Source organism: Martes martes (genome assembly GCF_963455335.1).
Source record: "Martes martes genome assembly, chromosome: 9".
NCBI lineage: Eukaryota > Metazoa > Chordata > Mammalia > Carnivora > Mustelidae > Martes > Martes martes.
Window position 1 is genome coordinate 128,290,150 of NC_137896.1, and position 22,647 is coordinate 128,312,796.

The 22,647-nt window shown below is 44.7% G+C and overlaps 1 protein-coding gene across 1 annotated transcript in view; it reads left to right on the forward strand.

Moving 5' to 3' along the window:
- Positions 1-22,647, forward strand: part of NBAS (NBAS subunit of NRZ tethering complex) — a 319,994-nt gene that overhangs the window by 215,639 nt on the left and 81,708 nt on the right. Inside the window, exons 41-44 of the mRNA XM_080813961.1 lie at positions 4,161-4,390; positions 7,945-8,055; positions 17,513-17,763; positions 19,035-19,369. Coding sequence (XP_080670087.1) covers positions 4,161-4,390; positions 7,945-8,055; positions 17,513-17,763; positions 19,035-19,369 — 927 coding nt within the window. The remainder of the gene's footprint in view (positions 1-4,160; positions 4,391-7,944; positions 8,056-17,512; positions 17,764-19,034; positions 19,370-22,647) is intronic.

The following is a 22,647-nucleotide window of genomic DNA, read 5'->3' on the forward strand; positions in this document are numbered from 1 at the left end:
GGGGGCGCCTGGGTGGCTCAGTTGCTAAAGTGTCTGCCTTTGGCTCAGGTCATGATCTCAGGGTCCTGGGATCAAGCCTCACATGGGCTCCCGAGTTGGTGGGGAGTCTGCTTCTCCCTCTCCATCTGTCTCTCCCTCTGCTTGTGCGCTCGCTCTCTCTCTCTCTCATACACTCTCTGTCTTTCTTTCTCAAATTTCTTTCTATCCTCAAATATTCTCAAATATCTTTCTATTTTTAAAAGGATACTTATAATATCAAGAGCTATGCCTTCCTTGTTGACCAAGTAGGAAAGGGTGGTTTTGGGGGGAGGCGTTGTGCTTGGGAGTCACAGGCCACCCTGCTACTTAACCCAGTGGCCTCGGTCAAGTGTCTCCTTTTGTGCCTCTAAAACGTATGATACTAGTAGAATCTGGTCCCACAGAATTGTTATTATTAGATGAGATTCACTATATGTATGTTTGGTTCTACGCCTGTCTCCACACTGAAGACTAAAGTATTAGGTATTTGTTCTTAAATAGTTTTTAGTATGTTGAATGCATTTAATGCATAAAGAATCTGAAATAAAAAATACAGAGGGGCTGGGTAATTTCGACTTAGTAAAGGAAAAGACATTGAAGTTGTTTAAGCTGTGTCAGAATATATTGGCTTTAGTTCATTAGTCTGTGTTGTACTTGGAGCAAATATCTGCCCTGAAGATTTAGTGGCGGGATACACGAGAAAAATTCCACACCTGGAGGAATTTCCAAGGATTTATTTTATTTTCATGGTTGAATTCCTATACATTCGTAGCATTTTACCCTTAAAAGGGGAATTCTCTGGTGATGTTCCTTTGTTTTACATCCGAAGAAACTGAGCCCCTGGAGAGCCATGAGAAAGGATCCCTCTCTTGGCTTCCTCTGTGGAGTTCCCATCACTCTTGGTCTGAGACCCTGTAATGGTGCTTGTAATCAGAAGCCTTCTGTGGGTTGCTTCTGTGTATGTCTTTGTCTGTCGCTGCTTTTTAATTCCTTGAGCGTAAGCTCTAGGTCCAATTTGCTTTCTTAGAATGAGGGAGACAAGAGTACTTTAAAATACTTTGTTTTACTTGTGCCCCATAACAAAGCATGGGGAGGCTGTGCTTACTGACGCCTATGGGTGAGGAAACAGATAGGAAATAACTTGCCCCGAACTGCATCCCTACTGAGTGAGGGACCTGGAGTGTGCAGTACCACTGACCTGAAAGCCACTACTGCTGTCCCCGCGCTCCCCTCTTACCTGATTTGTGCGAAGGAATCTACTGTGCTCTGGAAAAGACAAGCTCATGAAGTATACATGGTCTCTGCCATAATTTAATAAGCTGTAATTTAATATTTCTGAGAAAAAGCAATGTAAAATAAATTGTGTAGTGGAGGCACAATTAAAGTGAGTGGGTTTGAGTAAATCCCACAGTCCCATTCATTTTCAGAATACCTGCTTCATGCCAGACCTTGGTTTGTATGTTTTATATATATTGTCTCTTGGGTTTCACACAACCATGCAGGCTGCGTTTTACTGCCATTTTGTAGATGACACAACTGAGTTCGTGGTTGTTAAGTAAGGCAGCACGAGGTCATCCAGCTAGGACCTTCTGTGGGTCCATGCTGATTTCACTAGGCCGTGTTATTTTCTTCATTGGCAAAGACATAAAGATGAAGGTTGTACGTGGAGACTGGAAACTTTCTGTGGGATAAAGAAAAGCCCACACAAATGTTAGTAATTATGCTCATTATTGCTTTGTGCTACCAGTTTGGAGCTCTGCCCTCTACTGGGTCTTGGTATTTTTCCATAAATTGTATCAGAATACAAAAAGAATAGAAATGAGAAGGCGTTACACAATCGAGGTCAAGTGAAGAGTGTGTAGGCCACTCTCCCCAAACAGGTACCAAATCCCTGAGATGCCAGAAAACAAAAGGTAAAACCTGAATGTGAAGAAAACCTGTGGGAAAGCCTTGAGACAATGGAGGTGGTGGGCTTCATGAACGGGGGGGGGGGGGGGGGGAGCAACAGCCTGGCAGAGAGGGGCTCGGAGTCCCACCCAGAGATAGGCTGCATGGGTCTGGCCTCCCCTTCCCAGTGCTTGGGGCAACTGCAGGCTGAGGGCTTCGGTCTGAAAGCACAGGGTCAGAGTGACTATGGGAGAAAGCTGTCCTTCTTGTGGTGAATGTGGGTTTGCAGCTGGAGTGCAGAACTGGGCCACAGGGTGCTCCGTGAAAGGACGGCTGTAGAGGAGCTCTCCTGCCAGCCTGAAGCCCTGCTCATTGCATATGTGCTCTCGCTCTCTCTACCTCTAGGCAGAACCATGCTAACCAGATGAGGTGTGAGGAAACAGGCAACAGTGGTACCCACCAGGGGGCAGAGCAGGTGTAGACAGGCTGGCCGGCCCTGGAGCGGTGGCCCTGTACCACATCACTTCTGGCCTGGCTGAGCCCTTGGTGTGTGACTTCAGTGCTGTCCAAGGGTTCAGTCAGTAAGCAGAAAGGGGGTGGGGGTGAGTGTCAGCTGTAGAGGTGGCCCTGGGAGCTGAGGCGTGGGATCCCCTTTGCTTGAAGCCATGGTGAGAAACACCATCCGTATGCAGCAGATTTCCTCATCTCTTCTAATGGCGGGTAGATATGCTTCTTTCATGCCTTCTTTCTTTTAGGTCTTAGCTATGTAGGCCTTAGCACCTGTGGTACCCTTTACTGGAATTGGTCTCATTGGTTTTTGCTGGCGTTTTTAACTGCTGATACCTGAGTAGTTAGTCTGGGCATTAACTCTTCCAAGAAGGTGCCCTGGAGACTTGGCCCACGCCCAGCTTGTCTGTATTCCCATGGCACCCCGTGCTCATTTGTGTCACACCATTTTACAACTGCTTGATTGTGTCTCCTCATAGACTGCATTCCTGGAGGAAAGGGTCACATCTTCTTAATGCATCACTTGGCACAAAATAGGTGCACAAGAAATATTTGAACAAATGAAAGATGGTCTCGTACCTTACTTTTGAGAGGTGGTTTTCAATCCCAAGTCTTTTGACTTGAGATACCCTTAATCTGTGGTTTTTGCAATAGAACTGAGTATATGCATAGCAGTAGGGAAAAAACATGGACTTTTTCCTCAACTCCACCTCCTAGAACCCAAGAAGATTTCTTTAATTGGTTTTTATCGGCACTCCCAGACTGTTCCCTAATAGGATCAAGAGAAATGTCAGGCTGGGTTTGGTAATACAGACTCGACATTGACAAATCTCCTTGTGTAGCTCAGAATAATGGCTTACACATTAGAAATGCTGACAGCTTACTATAATTAGATGTATTTCTGAGAACCAAAGGTAGATTCTGGAGTTTTTTCCTTATTTGCTTATATTAAAATATAAACCATGTCTTCCCAGGACTTGGGAGTGATGGAGATACTGTTGTTCAAGTATGAGGCTCCCTGTTAAATATCCCAAAATTTTTCATGGTTGAGCTGCTGTTGCTTCGTTGACACCCAGACTAACTTTAATGTAAATAAATGTGGCCAATTGACCACTTATTTTTCTTTCCTGTCAACTGTTAGATTCTGGGTTTTGTTCTATTTGAATAATTTTATTGTTGTTAGAGAAGCTATTAAGAATTATAGAACAATATCCCAGTGAGCCCCAAACTGAGCAGAGTAAAAATTGGTTGGGTGCTCCCTTAAACAACTAGAAGTTTTTATGATTTCAGGAGCAGGGGTGGGTTTTTTCCTAACTTACCCCTGCAGAAAACACTCTTCTACATAGTTCTCTAGGCATTTACAGTGGTGGTATTGGAACTGCTGTTTTGTTATCGAGAATACTTAGATGGTCCAAAGAAACTTTATCCAGGGGCAGTGATGACAAAAATTACTTCCAGGGTGAATTATAAATAATTGGTCTAATGTAGGATGGTGGTAGTTGAAAAAAGCAAGTGGACATTATTTTTTAACTAGTTGGAGATTTTTGAGGAGGAACAGAGCAGGAGTCCAAAAACCTTCCAGACTCGGGTCTGTGTCTTGACTTTGTGGTCTGAAAGTGTACCACGTCTGCCATTGATTGTTCAATGCCTTGATGAAACAGCAAAGGGGAAGAGCCAAACACTGCCCAGCAGACATGGTCTCTTACTGTTACTTTGTTCTGTTTTTGTTGTCACTCTTTTTGTTACAGGCTGATCCCAAAGAGCTAATCAAGATGGTCACCAGGCATGTGACCCGATACAGACATGAAGCCTGGCCGGAGGACCTGGTCTCACTGACCAAGCAGTTGCACTACTACAACGAACGACTCCTGGACTTCACTCAGGCTCAGGTCCTTCAGGGCCTTCGGAAGGGGGTGGATGTGCAGCGGTTTACTGCAGATGACCAGTACAAAAGGGAAACTATCCTTGGTTTAGCAGAGTAAGCAACACCTTTGTCTCATGAAGGGACGGATTTAAAATGTAAAAGAGGGGCGGGCGCCTGGGTGGCTCAGTTGGTTAAGCATCTGACTCGATTTCGGCTCAGGTCATGACCTCAGGGCCATGAGATCGAGCCCAGCTTCAGGCTCCACACTCAGCAGGGAGTCCACTTGAGATTCTCTCCCCCTCCCTTTCCCCTTCCCCGACCTCCTGCTCTGTCTCTCATTTTTCTTTGTGGGTATGGAATGCCCCTTGGTTTTAATACTGGTCTCCATTTTTTAGTTCAGATCAAATGAGAGTTACTTACCTGTCAGAAGGTAGAGAAAGCAGGGGGGAAAAAAGAAAACACAAATTAAAAAAAAAAAAAAAAAGGGTGGGAAAGTGTGTTCGCCCACAATGGTTGTTATTAAGTAGAGTTGTTTTGTTTTTAACACCACAGTTTGTGGAGTGCTTACCATATGCAAGGAGCTGTGTTAGGTGCTTTTTAAACTATATTGTAAATGTTGTAAATGTTATTCAATCCTCAGGGTAACCCTATAACATTAAATGTCATCCCCGTTTTATAGCTGAAGAACATGAGGCTTCAGAGTGTTGAGTACTTGGCCCAAGTTTACATGGCTGGTAGGATCATCACTGGGATGTTGACCTTGACTTCTCACGTAACAAAGCCATCCCCATCTTCCTAGTGCCTCCTGGCCTCCCCCATACTTCCTGATTGTGTTCCCAGGAAGGCACCTGCATGCGGTTCAGTCGAGCCTTCCAGCCTTTGAAACTAAGGTTAAATTGTGCCTATATTTAATGGCTTTTCTTCCCTCTTCGTACAGGACTTTAAAATAACAAAGATGGCCCTGCTTATGGCAGTGAAACTTGCTGTTTTTCATTATTACCGTTTAAATCTTTAAGAAAGTGGCAAAGTAGCCTTGGCACTCTGTAGTGAGTTTATATTAGCCCGAGCTTCTTTCCTACCAGAAGACACCCCAAATTCTCTTTAGAGTAGGCAGGGAATAGAAAGACCAAAGAAGAGATAGAACAATCTGTCCCAGGATTTAGTTAATTAAGAGAAGTACGGAATCACTTTTTCTTTGCCCCTCTGTTTTCCTGGAGATTAATAATTCCTTAGAGTTGTTTCATGTCTAATTGGAAAGTGACCAAGGAGGTCATTTAATCCAACCTCCTCACTTTTGGAAGAGGAATATGAGAATCAACTTTACAGAGTTTTTCAGGGTCACGTGGCCAGGGTGGTGAGCCTCGGCTTCCCACTGCCAAGTCCAATGGGCTTTTCCTCCAGGCATTTGGGAGTCCTTGGTGCCATACTCCTGGTTTCTTAGAAGAGGATTATTAGGTAGAATAAAGATGACAAGGTAAGGCACGTCTTAACATCATCTATTACTTTTTGCTAGGGTTATTGTCCTTGGTTTTCTTTTTTAAATATCCAGCTAGTATATGCTATTTGAAGTATGTCCTAAAGGACAAAGACCTGTTTTTGACAAACACGTAATAGAATCTTCTGCACGGTTTGTTCCTTAGGAAAATACACAACAGCGTTTGAATGGCTTGTTTAAAATGTCTGAGCATCCATGGCATTTCTGAGCTAGGAATTCTGATTTAGAGATGGGAGTTTGGCCTCTCACATACAAGAACCTGTGAAGCACCTGCTTCCTCATGTTCCGCAGTTCTACCTTCTCTACCTGTAATTGTACGCAAGGCGACCATTCTTCATTTTCTTACTAATTGTGATCCATTTCCATGGCACATCTATTCTGGAAGTGCAGTGTATATGTCCTTCATTGCCTGTGTCTCTTACGTGATCGCTTGGCAGTGGTTAGGGTAACCTTGAAGAGGGCACAACATAGCTTGTTTCCTCCCCCCTTATCAGGTGATAACACTGTGTGTACCTGGTGAACACGTTGGTGTCATCAGGCAATGATTCGGACTCCCCTAACAGAAAGAATGAATAGCTAATGGTTGCTATCCTCAAGGATTTCTCATTCCATCGTGGGGAGAGGTGTAGGTGCTCAATAAATACTTTTAAGAAATTTTTAATTGACAGTGCCCTAGTAATTCTTGCCATGACGGACTTATTCCATCCCTGGGCCTCCTTTTTTATAGTCCATGAGCAAAGAATGGTTTTTACATTTTTAAAGGTTTGTAGAAAAACAAGAATAAAAAAATAATAAGAATTTGCTACAGAGACCGTATGTATGGCAGCAAAGCCTGAAAGATTTATTAACTTGCTGTTTACAGAAAATGTTTCCCGACTCCTGGCTAATCAAACATATAAGTAAATGTCCTGGTTTTCTTTGCTAGGGTGTATGCAGTCTTAGCAGTATCATTTAAAAAGAACAGAGATTTCATTTCTCTGCCTGTGGTTTTGTCCACCACTCCTCCAACCAATAATTTGTCTGCTTGGGGATAGAGGAGCCTCATAATAGTCTTTCCAGAATGGCTTTAATGTGGGCACCCTGGCCCAGAATTCTTCTTTAAAAAAAAAAAAAAAAGATTGTATTTATTTATGTGTGTGTGTGAGAGAGAGAGAGAGTAAGAGGGGAGAAGCAGAGGGAGAAGCAGACTCCCTGCCAAGCAGGGAGCCTGATGTGGGGTTCGATCCTGGGGCTCTAGGATCATGACCCGAGCCGATGGCATTCGCTGAACCAACTGAGCCACCCAGGCACCCCCAGAATTCCTGATATACCTGGATGGCCCCATCCCCTGGTTTAAACCTTCCACGGGCTCCCCACTGCTAGAGGATAAGGCGCAGGCCCCTTGGCCAACCTCCCCTCTGCCTCCTCTCCCTGAACTGGCTCGCTGCTGTTCCGCTTGCGTATCCTCCAGACTTGACCTCAGGTTGTCAGTCACTGGCTCATCTCTGCTGTCCATTGAAGTCCTCACTGGTGGCATCCCCTCTGTTTTATTTAATTGTTGGTTCACATCTCACATTGTCCACTAGGGCTACGCTGTGAGTTCTTCAAGAAACACCTGGTTTGACTTTCTGTCCTAAGCGGCTGGCACAGTGCCCGGCACTAGGAAACATAAACGTTTGTGGAGTGCCCGCCTCTGTTTTCTCAGAATGCAGCTACACGTCAGGGAGATGTTTCTTTTGCAGTTTTTTGACTACAGGCTCTGGTGTCTAGACCAGAAAAGTTTCTCGCTCGGTACACTTTGGACTGTATAACGCCTGGTGGGAGAGCTGTTGTGGGCGCTGCAGGAGGCTCGGCCGCACCCCTGTCCCCCACCCACTGGACTCCAGTAGCCCTTGCCGCCTCCTCTCCCGCCGTGATAATCAGACACTGTCAGATGTCCCCAGGGGTGCAGATCCTCGGCCGAGAACCACTGGTCTAGACGGTTCCTTCGTCTGTGGCAGTGCACCACGGTGAAAACGGAGCATTAGAATTCCTTGGAAGTACTTTTCCTGAATTACTGTGAAACGTCTTATTAAGGACCGTGCTGACTGTACCCCTTGCAGCTGGAGAGCGTCCTAATGAACGTTTTCTTGGCTGATTAAGGTAATGTGTTTCTCTTCTCTCCCTTCCCTGTGGCTGATGGACATTCTCGAAGAACACTTGAGGAAAACGTCTACAGCATCGCTCTTTCTCTGGCGCAGCGTTACAGTGTCTCCCATTGGGAAGTTCTTATGACCCATTTGGAGTTCCTGTTCACTGACAGTGGGTAAGCACACGACTCCTATGGGTGTTTATTCCCCCGTTTTCTCAGATTCCGTTTTAGAAGGATCTTGAAGTCGTAAAGTACAATGTCACGTTTCCTTTTGAGCTATACTAGCCCACTATCTGGACATTCTGTCTTTATACGTTTCCTATACACATTTCGGTATTCCAACAATAGTCTATCACTTTTTGCCTTTCGGTAATAATAGTCCCGAGTTACATTAATATTCATGCATTTATGCAGAGGTAGGTTTTCTGTTTGTTGTTTTTTTTACTGAGAATCTGTTGCCTATGAGGAACAGTGTTAGACACTTGGGTTATAAGAGTGAACAAAACAGGTGTCCCAGCTGTCTTGGAAACTGTAGTCTAGTGCGGGAGACAGACCGTCGTTGAATAATGACAGACAAATGTGAAATTACAACTGTGACAAGTACCAGAGAAGAGAGCCCAAAACGGGGGATTTGGCGAAGTTAGGGAAGACTTTCCTGAAGAAATCATGCTGCAGCTGAGATCTACATATTGCATCACAATTGTGTACACTACAATGAGAAGGAAACCACTTTCTAGGGAGACAAAACAGTTAAGTGCTAAAGCCTTTTGATGGGAAGTAGCATCGTGCTTGTGAGGGCCTGACAGGTGGACAGCGTGGCTGAGGTCCAGAGAGTCGGGAGCACAGTGTGAGAGGGCCCTGTGGAGAAACCCGGAAGCCAGGCCCTGGGCAAGACTGCAGGCCTATCACTTGAGTCATAGGAAACTATTGAAGGATTTTGTAAAAGAGAGAGAGGTAATAGGATCAGATCTACATTTTGATAAGATCACTTTGGCTCCCATGTTGAGAAAAAAATTTTAGGAAGACCAGTACAGGCATATAAAAACCAGTTAGGGAGCCACTAGAGTAATAGACTGTGACAGGTGACCATAACTTGGAGTAGGGTTTTGAAAGTCTAGAGGGAGAGATGAGAATGGCTTTCAGGGTTATCTAGAAGGTGAAATGGTCAGCACGAAATGCATTGATTGATAAGGACCTACGAGGTCCGAGTTCAGTGAGAGGGAAAGGGTCAAGATCAGCTCTAGGATCTTACTGGGTCTGCCTGTAGGGTGGTGACTTCCTTTGGTGAGATAGGTAGCCATCGTTATGGACAAGACATTTTGAGGGGAGTGTAAAGAAAAGATAAGGAATTGGGGGAAGTTACACACCTTGAAATGCCTAAGAGGAATGATCATGCGGACAGTGGATCTTACTGCTCTGGGATTCAAAAGAGGAGGAGGAGCCGGAAATACCAATTTGGGAGTTATGTGCACACAGATGATAAATAAGCTCTGTTGTGGGTGCGCTTTGGGAAAGAATAGGGAATGAGAAAGGAGAGAGACGTGAGACACACCTTGAGGACCTTCCCCAATTAATGACGCATGAAGGGCTCCCAGCAAAAGGGACAGAGCATAGGCGAGAAGCAGGACGAAAGAGAAGGGGCCTCTCTGTGCTAGGGAAGCTGTGGGAAGAGAGAGTTTAAGGGAGGGAGTACTGAGTGGGGCCAAATCCTGCTGAACAGTCAAGAATTGCTTATAATTCAGCATTTTTAATTTTTTTTTAAAGATTTTATTTATTTATTCGACAGAGAGAGAGATCACAAGTAGGCAGAAAGGCAGGCAGAGAGAGAGGGGGAAGCAGGCTCCCTGCTGAGCAGAGAGCCCGATGTGGGGCTCGATCCCAGGACCCTGGAATCATGACCTGAGCCAAAGGCAGAGGCTTTAACCCACTGAGCCACCCAGGCGCCCCAGTATTTTTAATTTTTATTAAATCTTTAAAATGTTAGCATCTACGCTCTAAGTATTTATGAAATTGCTACACAGGGGATAGTGTTATCTATGAGAAATACTGCACTGACTTCACCATTTTTGAACCACAATAATATGTTCCAGTAAATATTTCTTATGCATATTGGCATTTAAAAAATACCTTGACATTTTATTAAATGTCTTTTTCCTTTCATTGAATGTTACATAAAAGGCTGTCGTATCTGTACAAGCAGGATGCTCCGTTGGTCTCGGAATATATTATGAATTATCAGGCAATCTGGGAGCGTGCAAGACTGTTCACAGCATATCATTACACCTGATCGCAGTGTGATTATGCAGGCACAGCGATTACAAAAGCAGGAAATCATTACCTCCTGGCATCACGACTTGTGAGTGACAAAACACCTAATATTGATTCAGAAGTGGTGTTTAGTGCTCACGTTCCTCACTTAAAAGATGTGGTTTTCCTGACCATTTAATCAGACTCGGTAACATGGGGGTTTGAAACGAGCCTGGTTAATACTGTAGGAACAGCCCGGCGTTCACTCGTTGAGTCAGTGCCTGTGGGAAGGTAATGGATCAGAGTCAGAAGAAAGATAACGGTCTTTTCCTTAAGATTTTGTTGTCTATCCCTTTTGTTTTCCTATCCCTTTAAAAAGCCGTTCTCCCTGCCAAGTGGATTTCCCTGTATTTTCCGTGCTCTTTCCTGCTGCTTGAACTCGGGGGTGTTCCCGGCTCAGCTCGGGTTCCGGGAAGGCGCCCCGACGGGGCTGAGTGAGGCCCCCAGTGCGACAGAGCGTGACCCTCTGAATCAGAGTCGCTAGCTCAGAGCCCACCCCCTCGCTCTAGCTGTGTGTCCCTGCGCGAGATCATTCGATTCTCCGAAACTCATTTTCCTTAACTCTAAGGTGTCATAAAAATTAAACGACTTCACGGTAAAGTAGCAAACCTGCGTTCCTTTCACAGTCGGTGCTTCACGAGTGGCGGTTACTGCTGCGATTTCACTCCCCGACGAAGGAGATAATGGTTGTGGACACCCATGCTTGAAGTCTGGTGTCCTTTGCCCTCTTACTGTTCCTCCGGTTTTTTCCTTCTCGGGGGTGCTGACCTCCCGTGATGGCTTCGAGCGGACCTGTGTGCCCGGCGTCCGCTCCGGCCGACCCCGCTGGCCTGCCCAGCCTCCTCTTCTCCGGGCCTCGTTCAGGGCTGCTGCGCCCCTCACCGCAGCCGGAGCCGCCAGCCTCCCTTCTGGGCTGTTCGGCACGTGCCGGTAGGTCTTACATCGCTAACATCCGGTGTACGGTGGCTTCTGGGACCAGGCCACACTTTGGGGTCCAGGTCCGCTGCCCGTGATCGCAGCTGTGCAGCCGTGAGCAAGTCTCCTCGTCCTCTTGAGTCACTGTTTTCTCAGTTATCCGACCCTCGTGCTTACCTTGTAAGGTTACAGAGGTGAGAGAAAGTCTGTGGGGGGTTTGCAGCTGGGCGGCTCTGTACTGCTGTGGCATTATTCCGGTACTGTCCTTGTCCGTGCTGCTGACTCCATGAGTGTCTTTCCGTTTTGGACACAAGATCATTTTTGGAATACCAGAGGCTGCTTCTGGGTGATCGAGTAGCACCGCATTTGTTCATTCCTTAAATATTACTATTTTTATAGTGTCTTCCTAGTCTAAGTTTAGGTTGAAGTACTGGGTAAGACGCATCATTACCCTCATAGAGCCTGTGTTCTAATAGGGGAGACTCCCCCAAACCCCAACTCCCACCACCCCAACACACACACACACACACGCACACACACACTTAAAAATAGCCCAAACATAAATTGCTAGTCATGGTAAGTACCAGAAAGGAAGTCCACAAGGAGCAGACAGGAGTCTAGGCAGAGGGTTCTGGGGCCAGGAAGGTCTTGGTATTTCCAGTAGCTGTGGAAGACCATTGAGGCTGGAGCATATGGTGCCTGTGAGCACAGGAGAAGTAGATGGGGGCGAGAACTACCTCCTCTATCATCCTCGGTAACACCCTCCATTCCCCCCCCCTTTTTAAATATTTCATTTATTTGAGAGAGAGAGAGGGAGCATGAGAAGGGGGAGGGTCAGAGGGAGAAGCAGACTCCCTGCTGAGCAGGGACTCGATCCTGGGATTCCAGGATCATGACCTGAGCCAAAGGCAGTCGCTCAACCAACCGAGCCACCAAGTCACCCCCATTTCCCCCTTGTTAATTAAATAACAGATCTGAAGGCCATGCAGCCTACACGTTCAGTTCATTCTGCTAGCCAGCCACCTTCTAGTCACCCGGGTAATTACCCAAGGAATTTTGCTTGGGTGTTGGAGATCATGATACCATCTTCTCTGTCGGTTGGTTTAGTACTGTCTCCTTGAGGCCCGTGGCTGGGGCCGCTGGTCACAGAGAATCCGTGCGCTGCTGTTTTTCACAGTACCTTTTGGTCTCAGGTACAAGGATGAGCAAGGGGAAGTTACGGCTGTGGGAAGATGGATACATTGTAAGGTGTTTGCCTTTTTTATGAATTGAAACCAAAGATATGCAGGTCCTGTGTCCCCGGGTTGCTGCTGCTGAGAGTGGGGATGTGTCCAGAGAGCCACATGGTAAATGATGCCGAATTCTGGCCTTCTCCTCCCTTAAGCAAGCCTGGAGTGGTGTGAGAATAGTTAGTCTGGAGTGGGGATTTAAGGCAGCTCAGCTTGTTAAAAGTAGGTCATAATGTTGAAAATTAAGACAAAATAAAAACTCAGGACCAGGAAAAATCCATTTTAGAGGAGGAAGGTTGAATATAAATATTCAGGTCCTCGGTTTTATACAGTTGTTCAATTTGGTTTTGATCTCTCCTTCCGCCTAAGGTGGGGATTTGCATTGTGCATAAGAAGAAACCTACCATTTCTAAAAGTGGAAGAACTAATTACCACTATTACCAAATTGGAAGCAACGCCTTCCTTACATCTGTAACCTCCCCTTCCAAGTTGTGATCGTTAAGGCCACTTCTCCCCCACAGAGTCAAAAGCTCCTGAAGCTGGCGTAAAATGTAAGCAGAAAATGCATTTTGGCTTCTTTCCATCTTGTGGAGAGTGCTCAGGCTTTGAATCCTGCACGTCTGTCTTCAAACCCTGGCCTTTGACTTCCTGCTAATGTGTCATCGGTAGGCATCCCTGTATGCGGGCCTAGGTTTCCTCATCTTCAGAATGGGTGTTCTCATTCCATTTGGCAAGATGGCTGTGGGATTGAAGAGATTTGTATTTGTACAAATACAATGTATTTGCATGTAGTAGATGCTAAAAAAAAAAAAATTAGCTACTATTGTCACTTCTGGAAGCAGATCATATGTGCTGAACCCATCCTGTGACCACTGTTAGCCTAACTTTGCACATCTGATTCTTGAACAGTTATTTCGCAAGTCGACATTGACATTAATTATAAGGCAGCTGCTTTGTGAGATGTGAGATGATGTGATACTTAATGCCTAAGGGCTCAATACATGGTACCTATGGCTATTTCTGTGCCATGGTGTTTTTAAATATTTTTTGCTAGGTTATAATATGAGACTACATAAACTAGTCAGAACTGGAGGGGTTGGGATTGTCACTATAGCGGAGATGAAGGCTGTCCTCATGGCTTGCCCCACCGTACTCAGTTTGTATAAAACATCCCACAAAGAGGGGTGCCTCCGTCGGTTCAGCGTCTGACTCTTGGTTTCAGCTCAGGTCATGCTCTCTGTGGTGAGATTGAGCCTCATGTCAGGCTCAGTGCTGGGCCTGGAGCCTCCGGAAGAGGCTCTCCCTCTCCCTCTGCCCCTCCTCTCTTTGTCTGTCTGTCTACCTCTCTAAAACAAAACAATGCAAAACAAAACAAAACAAAAAGAACTTAAATAAAAAAATATTCTGCAGAGGATGTCACCAAGTAATTGACAAGAAATAGACAGAGATACCATTGGTCATGCCATCAACTCTGTAGGTGAACTTGGAAAGTTAAATTCCATTTTTCAGTTTGCAAAGACACTTGGCCAAAATGGTGGCAAAGCTGAAAAACGCCATGATGATTTTGATCTCATCTTTCTTCCATTGCCATGTTCAGCTGTCAGGCAGCACGGCAGATCAGGTCAGCTACACTGAGTTCATTCTGAGGTGTTTGGGTGGTGAATACCCGGGTGGTTTTCCTCAGGTCGGAGGGGAAACTTAGACGGTAGAATTGTCTCTTTCCACAGGCATCTCTGGGGGAACCTTGTTCACCCAGGATGATAGTGATTAATTTGGACCCAAATGTCTTTAAACTTGTAAGATTAGTCTTTGGCAGAAATGCCTGTTAGTTGCTGCATTTGGATTTGTGCAGCCCTATCCCCATCCCTTTCTCTCTGTCTTTCCCAGTCCCTACTTCTACCCCACCGTCCGTCCTTCCTTCTACCCCACTGTCCGTCCTTCCTCCTCTCCCTCTCCTCAGTATTCCTCATTTGGGTACTGAAACTGTTACCAACCACTCTCAGACTGAGTAAAGAAAAAGGTGTTTAAATAAATTTGTTTTCCCATACAAATATAAGTTCTTTCAATACATGCTGTACTTGAATCACATTTTTGGGTGATTGACAACTTGAAGCCATTACAGAACACTAATCAAGGGATTAGTGCTCATAATTTATTCCTTGTGCATCGGGTACAACTAATGCTAGTTTCTTCCTGTAGTTAATCTCTGAAAGTTAAATATGCACTATATGATATAAGCTGCTTTATAGCTTAAACTTGGCGCCAGAAGAAGCACTTAACCAGTTTTTAAGGGTAATCATTAATTTGATTAGTGAGAAGTCCATAGTGGTTTCATGGTATTTCTTCCTACTCTCCTGAATATGGGGTCTTTGGAATTGTTTTCTAAGCAGAGATGTCATTTCTTGTTCCAAAGGGAAGATAACAGCTTTTTTCAATGGAAACTATTACAATGGGTTATTGATTACTGGCATCTATAAAAGATCTTAGCACATTGCAATTTGCTTTAGAGGGAGGTTTTGGTATTTATCATGTGTCAGTAAAGGTATTCGAGTGTCTGTCTTGACAAGATAATTAGGTAAAATTGTACATCGGGCAAACTGAATTTAGGCACAGAAGAGTAAGTGGGTGGGCAAGAGGGGAGGTAGCGCTGATTGAGAGATGCTATATTCGAAATGAAGCCAAACACCATGAACTCAAACTTGGATGGTTTAGTCACTGTCTGTATTGTAGATGAGACTGTCTTGAGTATTCTGTTTTATCGGGATATTAGGAATGACGTATGACAGGAGAACTCTTTTAGAGTAATGCTGCTGGGAGAGAGAACTCCTGTCTGCGTTACAGAAGAAAGTCCTGTGTTTAGATGGTTGGTAAGGCAGGCTCTTGACTTTTGTCAGTCGATGGTCGCTTTGTGATAAGGTAAGCAGAACACACACTGGGTACAAAGAGATGTGGTCCTTTGGTCTTAGGCAAGCTGCTTCACCTCTCTGATGGCAGTTTCTCATCTGTAGGTTGCTAATTACTTAGGTTTAGCTTGCCTTGCATAGTAGTCAGCATCGTAAGTGCACGTGTTGTTCTCTCCCCTTCCATCAGGCCTGCCGTTCTGCCTGTAAATCTTTGTCAGTACGAACCGTCTTAATGGGGTTACGTGGTTTCTTATTTACCTTTTCAGACTTCATTTTGCAAATGATGCAGAGACATAACACATTCTGTGTATCACTTTCACATACCACTGTGTGCACAGTATCTTTCAGAGATGACAACACATACTTTGAACAGCGATAGTGTCAAGAATACGTTCCGACGAGCCATTCATTTATACTCCGTGTTTGTTGCACAGAACTCACGCTTTCTTGTCTCCATACCTCCATGGTACTATTTTCACTTCATTCCTTTTTACAGTGACAAGCTCAGGTACTTCCTTCATTAAGCCTTTTGTTACCATTGACAGCCACCTCCTCTGAACTTACAGTGTTAGCGATCCTCCTCTTAATGAGAATACGATTGTGTGTTCTCTCTCCACCCATAGCATAATTTTGCGTTGTTGTTGAACTCTAAATATTATAGCTCAACTAGACTTTCAGACCGCTGGATGAGAACTCTGTGTTGTGAACCTTCATGCCCTCCCCAGTGCTGAGCGCAGTGCCTGGTCCGTAGAGGACACTGAAGTTTTTGCTCATCCATCCATCTACTTGGCACTTATAAGACACATGTTGAATGTTTCCTTTTTACCCACACGAGTGCTCGGAACTGAGAAACTAAAGATAAGGAAGATATGCTGTCATCTTTGCTATCAAGTGATCTATAGTCTAGTAGGGGAGACATACAAGGAAATGAAAAACTAAAGCATGTTATGAGTACCGGAGTAGAAGGATGCCTAGAGGAGGCAGCCACAGAAATTTTTATAGAGCAGGGACATTTTTATAGATAGGGATATTTTTGTAGATGTTCAAATTGTGTCTTAGCAGAAGAACAGGATTTCTCTTGAAGTGACAGGTTAAAAGAGCATTTTTTGAAAAAATGACTTGGTCTTTTCACTTTGTGGATTGCTGCTGTTATCCCCAGTATTATCACACACTTATAAAAACCCAAAAACATAATTTGTGTTAACTTTATCTCCATAAACCAAAAACATGTTCTGGCATTTTCTAAAAATGGGAGTTCCAATAAATAGGGTGCCATATTCTAGAAGAGCTGCTTTTCAACTGTAAGTAATCTAACTTGGATACTGCCAGCAGTCTCGCTAGCTGCCCCCATATATCCTGTTCGCCAGAGCTCTGGAGACTGGGCATTTCTGGGAGAGCTGAGGGCTGCCTAAAGGACTTTGAAAATTAGAGCTTGAAACTTATTCTGCATGGGCCATTGGGGTTACACTGGACTGGAGGCATTATGTTCTGTCCAGGGTGAAGCCAAGACTGAAATTAAGTCTTCCCCCCAAATAAAAACTGGTCAACCAAACCAAACTCCTTAAAATTTTTTTTTCAATAGTTTAAACTGAAGTGAACTTTGTATGTATGTATATATGTATGTATTTAATTTTTTAGTACAGCATAAGGACATCTAAGTCAGTGTGAAAAGATCAAGATATGTGTTTTATTCATACGGCATTCATTAATTCAAGTGAAAGCACACTTATCTGTTCTTTCCTGTTTTAATTGTGTTTGAACACAGTGTCAAATTTGGGTCTATGGAACAGCAGTTCGAGGGTCTTGGATGTAAAACTTCTATGCCTCAAAGTTGGAGCTGTTTCTTCCTCTCACCATTTCTTAAATTCCTGAAATGATAAGGTTGTTTACGTTTCTGTAATGAAGCTCAGATTTTAGATGCTTCTTGTGACATGAATAAACAGTGCATCGTGGAGGTGGACAAGTGTGGGTTCATGTCCTGGCTGGTGCGCACTGGGGACTCTCCCATCTGAAGGAATGTGGCATCATGCCTACTTCACAGGGTTGCTGTGACCCACATGAGATAACATGAAAATTGTATAATAGTAGGCATCTAATAACATCCCTTTCTCTTTATGTAAACCGCATGCATCCTGGTGTTTTACTGAATTTGATTCGCAGGAATAAGGGACTTTATGAGATGCAACCTTTCTCCTTTAGTATTTAAAAAAAAAAAAAGAGCACATCATTTAATAAGGGGACCAAATCTTAACATAATTTCTTCGTCCCTAATTTCAGCTTGTCCACAGTAGAAATTGAAAATCGAGCCCAAGCCCTTCATCTCTTTGAGACTTTGAAGACTGATCCAGAAGGCTTTCATAAGCACATGGTCAGGTATATTTACCCCACGATTGGTGGCTTTGATCACGAAAGGTTGCTGTATTATTTCTCTCTTCTGGAAAGCTGCCACCGTGCGGATTTTGGGAAATACACCATTAAACCAGAAACCCACATTCGACTGCTGAAGAAATTCAAGGTAGTTGCTTCAGGTAAGACAACCATTTCCCTGCTTGAACGCATTCTTTAAATTAAATCTAGGGATTAATTTTTTTGTCCACAGTCATGTTTGTGTGTTGTGGCCAACATAGATCTGAAACCACAGGATTCGATGCTAATTAACTTTTGTTATTATCTTTCCAACTCCTTTACTCGCTGTTGCAGGAATTAAATAGCAAAGAAACTATAAGAAATCTATTGGAAGCAGCACAGTAATTTCGAGGAGGCCTGGTACTAAAATCCAGAGTTTTTGACTAATCCTCCAGAGGTTTATTCCACTCCCCGGGGTTATATTTTACCTTATATGAAGGACAAGCCCGAGAAACTTTACAATTGGCAATTTGACATAATTTCACTTCACTGGAGCCTCTCAGTTTTAAGTGTGTGTGGAAGCCTTAAAATAAGTGCTTTTGACCTCTGAGACCTTGTGGAAATCTTTAGAATGCCAACTGTGTCTCCTTACACTCCTCACTAAGAATCTAAGCACATTAATCCGTCTCCCATCTCTGCGCTTTAGAACTTACAGGGCACTTTGAAATCTGTATCCTTTCGACACCTGTAGCAGTTGTGAGAATTTACTTCAGTTTATCAGCGGTTTACTGAGTAACCAAATTAGAAATTTGGGCCAGACACAGAGGAAAAGGAGTAAGATCCAAACCCTGGCTTCGGGCCTTGGGCCCTCGGGCCTTCGGTAAACATTTCGGGCCCTTGGGCCCTCGGGCAGTGGACGGGAGGCCAGATGAACAGCAGGTGACTAGAGGGGCTCCTGGGTGGCTCAGTGGGTTAAGCCTCTGCCTTCGGCTCAGGTCATGATCTCAGGGTCCTGGGATCGAGCCCCGCATTGGGCTCTCTGCTCAGCAGGGAGCCTGCTTCCCCCTCTCTCTCTGCCTGCCTCTGCCTACTTGTGATCTCTCTCTCTGTCAAATAAATAAATAAAATCTTTAAAAAAAAAAAAAAAAAGAATGCAGTGCGGTGGGTGAGTGCTGAGTGTGCTGTTGGAAGAAAATGCGGGTGCCCTGCAGGCCGGCAGCCTGGGGGCCGCGGTTGTCTCGCGTGCCCCCCTCGAGGGGGTTCGCGGAGGACTGCGCGGCTGATAACCCTGTGGGCCGGGACCGGAGGTCAGGTCTTCGGACCCGTGTAACAGACACACTATCTGCTGTAAACCGGCTGGTGGACTTTACCCGCCAGCCACACAGAGGGCTGCGGATGTGTGCGAAAGTTCTTGGAATGAACCTACTTTTTTTTTTCCTTTCCTTTCCATTAGGTCTTAATTACAAAAAGCTGACAGATGAAACCATGAATCCTCTAGAAGCTCTGGAGCCAGTTCTTTCAAGTCAGAATATCTTATCTATTTCCAAACTTGTTCCCAAAATCCCTGCCAAGGATGGACGGATGCTTTCCCCGAGTGCTCTGTACACCATCTGGTTACAGAAGTTGTTCTGGACTGGAGACCCTCACCTCATTAAACAAGTCCCAGAGTCCTCCCCGGAGTGGCTCCGCGCCTATGATGTCTGCGTGAAGTACTTTGATCGCCTCCACCCGGGCGACCTCATCACTGTGGTGGATGCAATCACGTTTTCTCCAAAAGCTGTGACCAAGGTAACCGAAAGGATAGCTCGCAGTGCATTGGCTGCTTTAGAAGAAACAAAAATTGCTCTTAGGTGCGGTAGATTGTTTTTATTTACTTTCTCGAGTTGGGGAATACTTCCGTGTTTGACGTTTTAGTTTTTTTATTAAGCATGAGGTGTTCTAATTGGGAAATCATTTTCCTCTATCACAGATGCGCAGTCGTCTAAATTAGACTCCGACTGTTCTCACTTACATGTACATTTTATACATGTTACAGTTCTCCTGTGTCATTTGATAGTAAATATTCCATCCTGTTCTTTCTAGTTCATAAGTGGAAAACACCTCCAGCGCCCGGCCCACGGTGCCTGCATTCAGAGGCAGGTGGACAACTTACCTAGGGTTAAACTGAGCACTTAAACAATTTCACACGAATGCCATGTGGTAGTATATGGTTTGGTGATAGAATTATCCATGGAAGTCTATGTAGACATTTTCTAATGTCTGCTCCATGCTTAGGTCTGAGCCCCTTTAGCTGGACTCCACATCTTGCTCTGGATCCTTCCAACAATGTGTAGTTTCACACAGAGTAAATAATGTGGGTCCCTCTCCTCTCCTTCTTGCCCTCTGCTTGGCCACAGGACATCTCTGTCCTGGACAGTCTCCCACCTCTGCTCTCACCTGCTGGGCTCTGTTGCCTTTGGAACTTCCTCTTCATCTGCTGGTGCCCGTCTTTGCTGCTGCTCTCTCCTTCCCTGAGTTGATTGGCAAGTCCGCCCAGTATCTTATCACAAGAATATTTACTGTGGCTAATATTATCTTGAAATTTTACCGTAAAGGCTAAGAATTCAAGTCATTCATTTAGAGATTGGCACAGGTAGAGGTTCAAACATCTGTGGGGATTCCTAGTTCTTTTTTAGGTTTTTTTTTTTTTTTAAGACTTTATTTGAGAAAGAGAGCACAAGCAGGGGGAGGAGGGAGAAGCAGACTCGCCACTGAGCTGGGAACCCGATGCAGGACTTGATCCAAGACCCTGGGACCATGACCTGAGCCAAACGCAGATGCTCAACCGACAGAGCCACCCAGGCACCCTGGGATTTCTAGATCTAACTGTTAGGTCAACAGTTGTGGCTAACCAAAGATATCATTTCCTTATTATTAGAACTCAAGTACTTTAGTTAATAACTTGCTTTTAAATTTTATGAGGACTGCTATAAGAAGGAGATGATCATTTTTGTTGTTTTTAAGGATGAAACTAAGGATTTTAAAGGAAGATAGCATCATATATTTGAAAAGAGTACAAGTTTTAAGTCCTGTAAACCCGGCTTAAACTTTGAACCTGCCACGGAGTAGGTCTGTGGTTCGGCCTGAGGAATCTGCTAGACCTGTGCCTCCTCTGGCCGAGTTATCTGTGGTGCAGGTCATATTAATAATCCCATTCTGACAGGTGAGGAAAGTGTAGTTCCGCAAGATTAGTTTGGTAATAGACGAGCCATACCTTGACATCAGGAAGGCTTTTTCCCAGGGTCTTTGCTCTTAACCTCCGAACTATAGTGTGTCTAAGACGTCCCAGAACAAGCAGCTGGAGTCAAGAGTCCAGAGCCATTCTAGGAGCTGCATGAGGACGGGGACCAGAGAGCCCCCAGGATGCTCGGTCCAAGTGGAGTGGCCTGTCATAGGATGTGTCCAGAGCAGGACTGAGTCTAAGTGAAGGAGGCCAGGCAGGAACCTGGCAAATGTGGGAAAAGACAAGCGTCCAGCAAACACGGGTTTTGACTCTCCCAAGAATGAGAGGAGGGTCACAGTTCTGACGGTGTATGTATTAGCAATGCTGGAAGAATGTTCCGAGGGAAGGGAATGAACCAACTGCGGCATTGAAATCCAAGGAAAAGTCTCTGCAAGTGGGACCGTGAACCAGCAGACAGACGAGGTAAGAAGCCAGGAAGACAGAGGGGCCTTCCCTCCAAGACCCTTTCCTTCCCCTTAAAGCCGAAGCAGTTTTTCAATAGTTTATGTGAGGTTAGCAACAAAGACCAGCTCCCCAGCAAGGCCATATGCTAATTGTGAGCCTGAATATGGAAATGGACAGATGGTTCTAGATTTTCCAGCAGTAGTGAGTGACTCATGATTCAACTGGAGAGTTGGCTGTAGAATCCACTCGGGGCGTTCATTTTTATTGATGATGTTTTTGGTCCGATGGTGGCACTTACAGCACATTCTCATCGCCTTAGTTTCTCACTTCTACCTCCAGCTAGCCCCCCACCGCCTGCGAACGTGTGACAACAGTTTGTGCGGATAGGTGCATTTTTCCCAAGGAAAAGATGCCTGGCTGGCCCAGTAAAGAGTGAGGTAATTACGGCATTGCTTTCTCCTAGTTCAGTGCTATAATGCTTAGCAAGGTGCTCTTGTCTAGTAAATCGTCTCAAGAGGTGGTCTGCTGCTGAGTCATGTAAGCCGTAGAAAAGTGAGGCAGAGGCTTTTAAAGTTCATTTTATGTCTCCCTCATTTTATTTATGCTTTATGTTTTCCCTCATGTTATTAATTGGCAAGCTTTTAATTTTCCATTGAGAGAGGAAAAATAAAAAAGTTTAGATCCAAGGCTTGTTTGGAGTCACACAATACTAGGCTAGAGCGAGCAAGAGCGAGAGGAACTCAAATTGAAATACAGCCTTTACATGGCAGAGGACGCATTTGGAAAAGGAAGTACAGCTGGATTTGGCCAAATTTGCAAAACACCAGATGTTCCCACAGCTCATACATGATGTTCAAAATGTAAAATAAGTGTATACTACTCATGTATAGTGTGCAGTTTTCAAATGTATACCCACATTTAATTCAAAACCGAACTTATCGGAAAGAGCCAGCAAGCTAATTCTAGAATGCGTATCAAGAGCAGCACTTGTTCCGATGCTAGCATTCAGGCCGGAGTGTCTGCAAAGCCTGCGCTTAGTACCCCTCCCTCGACAGAATAAAGCAGAGAAGGCCATTTACCTTCAAGATAATTGTCATTCAGTTGCCATTTGAATTAGCAGAATTTGTGGAGATTCTGAGGAAGATAATCATGCCATGATACGATGTCATGTAGGCAGAGATCGAATTGGCGTGACACTTGCGGTGATGAATATGCAAAATGTCTAAAGTTCGGAGCGTTTGGTCCAAATCTCAATTGTTTTGTTTTTGTGGAGGCAGGTAAGAGTTGCTTTTCATTGCTTTTCAAGTTCAGGAAGTAGAAACAGTTTTTAGGAGGCTCGGAGAGCAAGGTAGGGGGGTTAGAAATCCAGGAAAATGATCAAAGAAGCCAAAATTGAGGT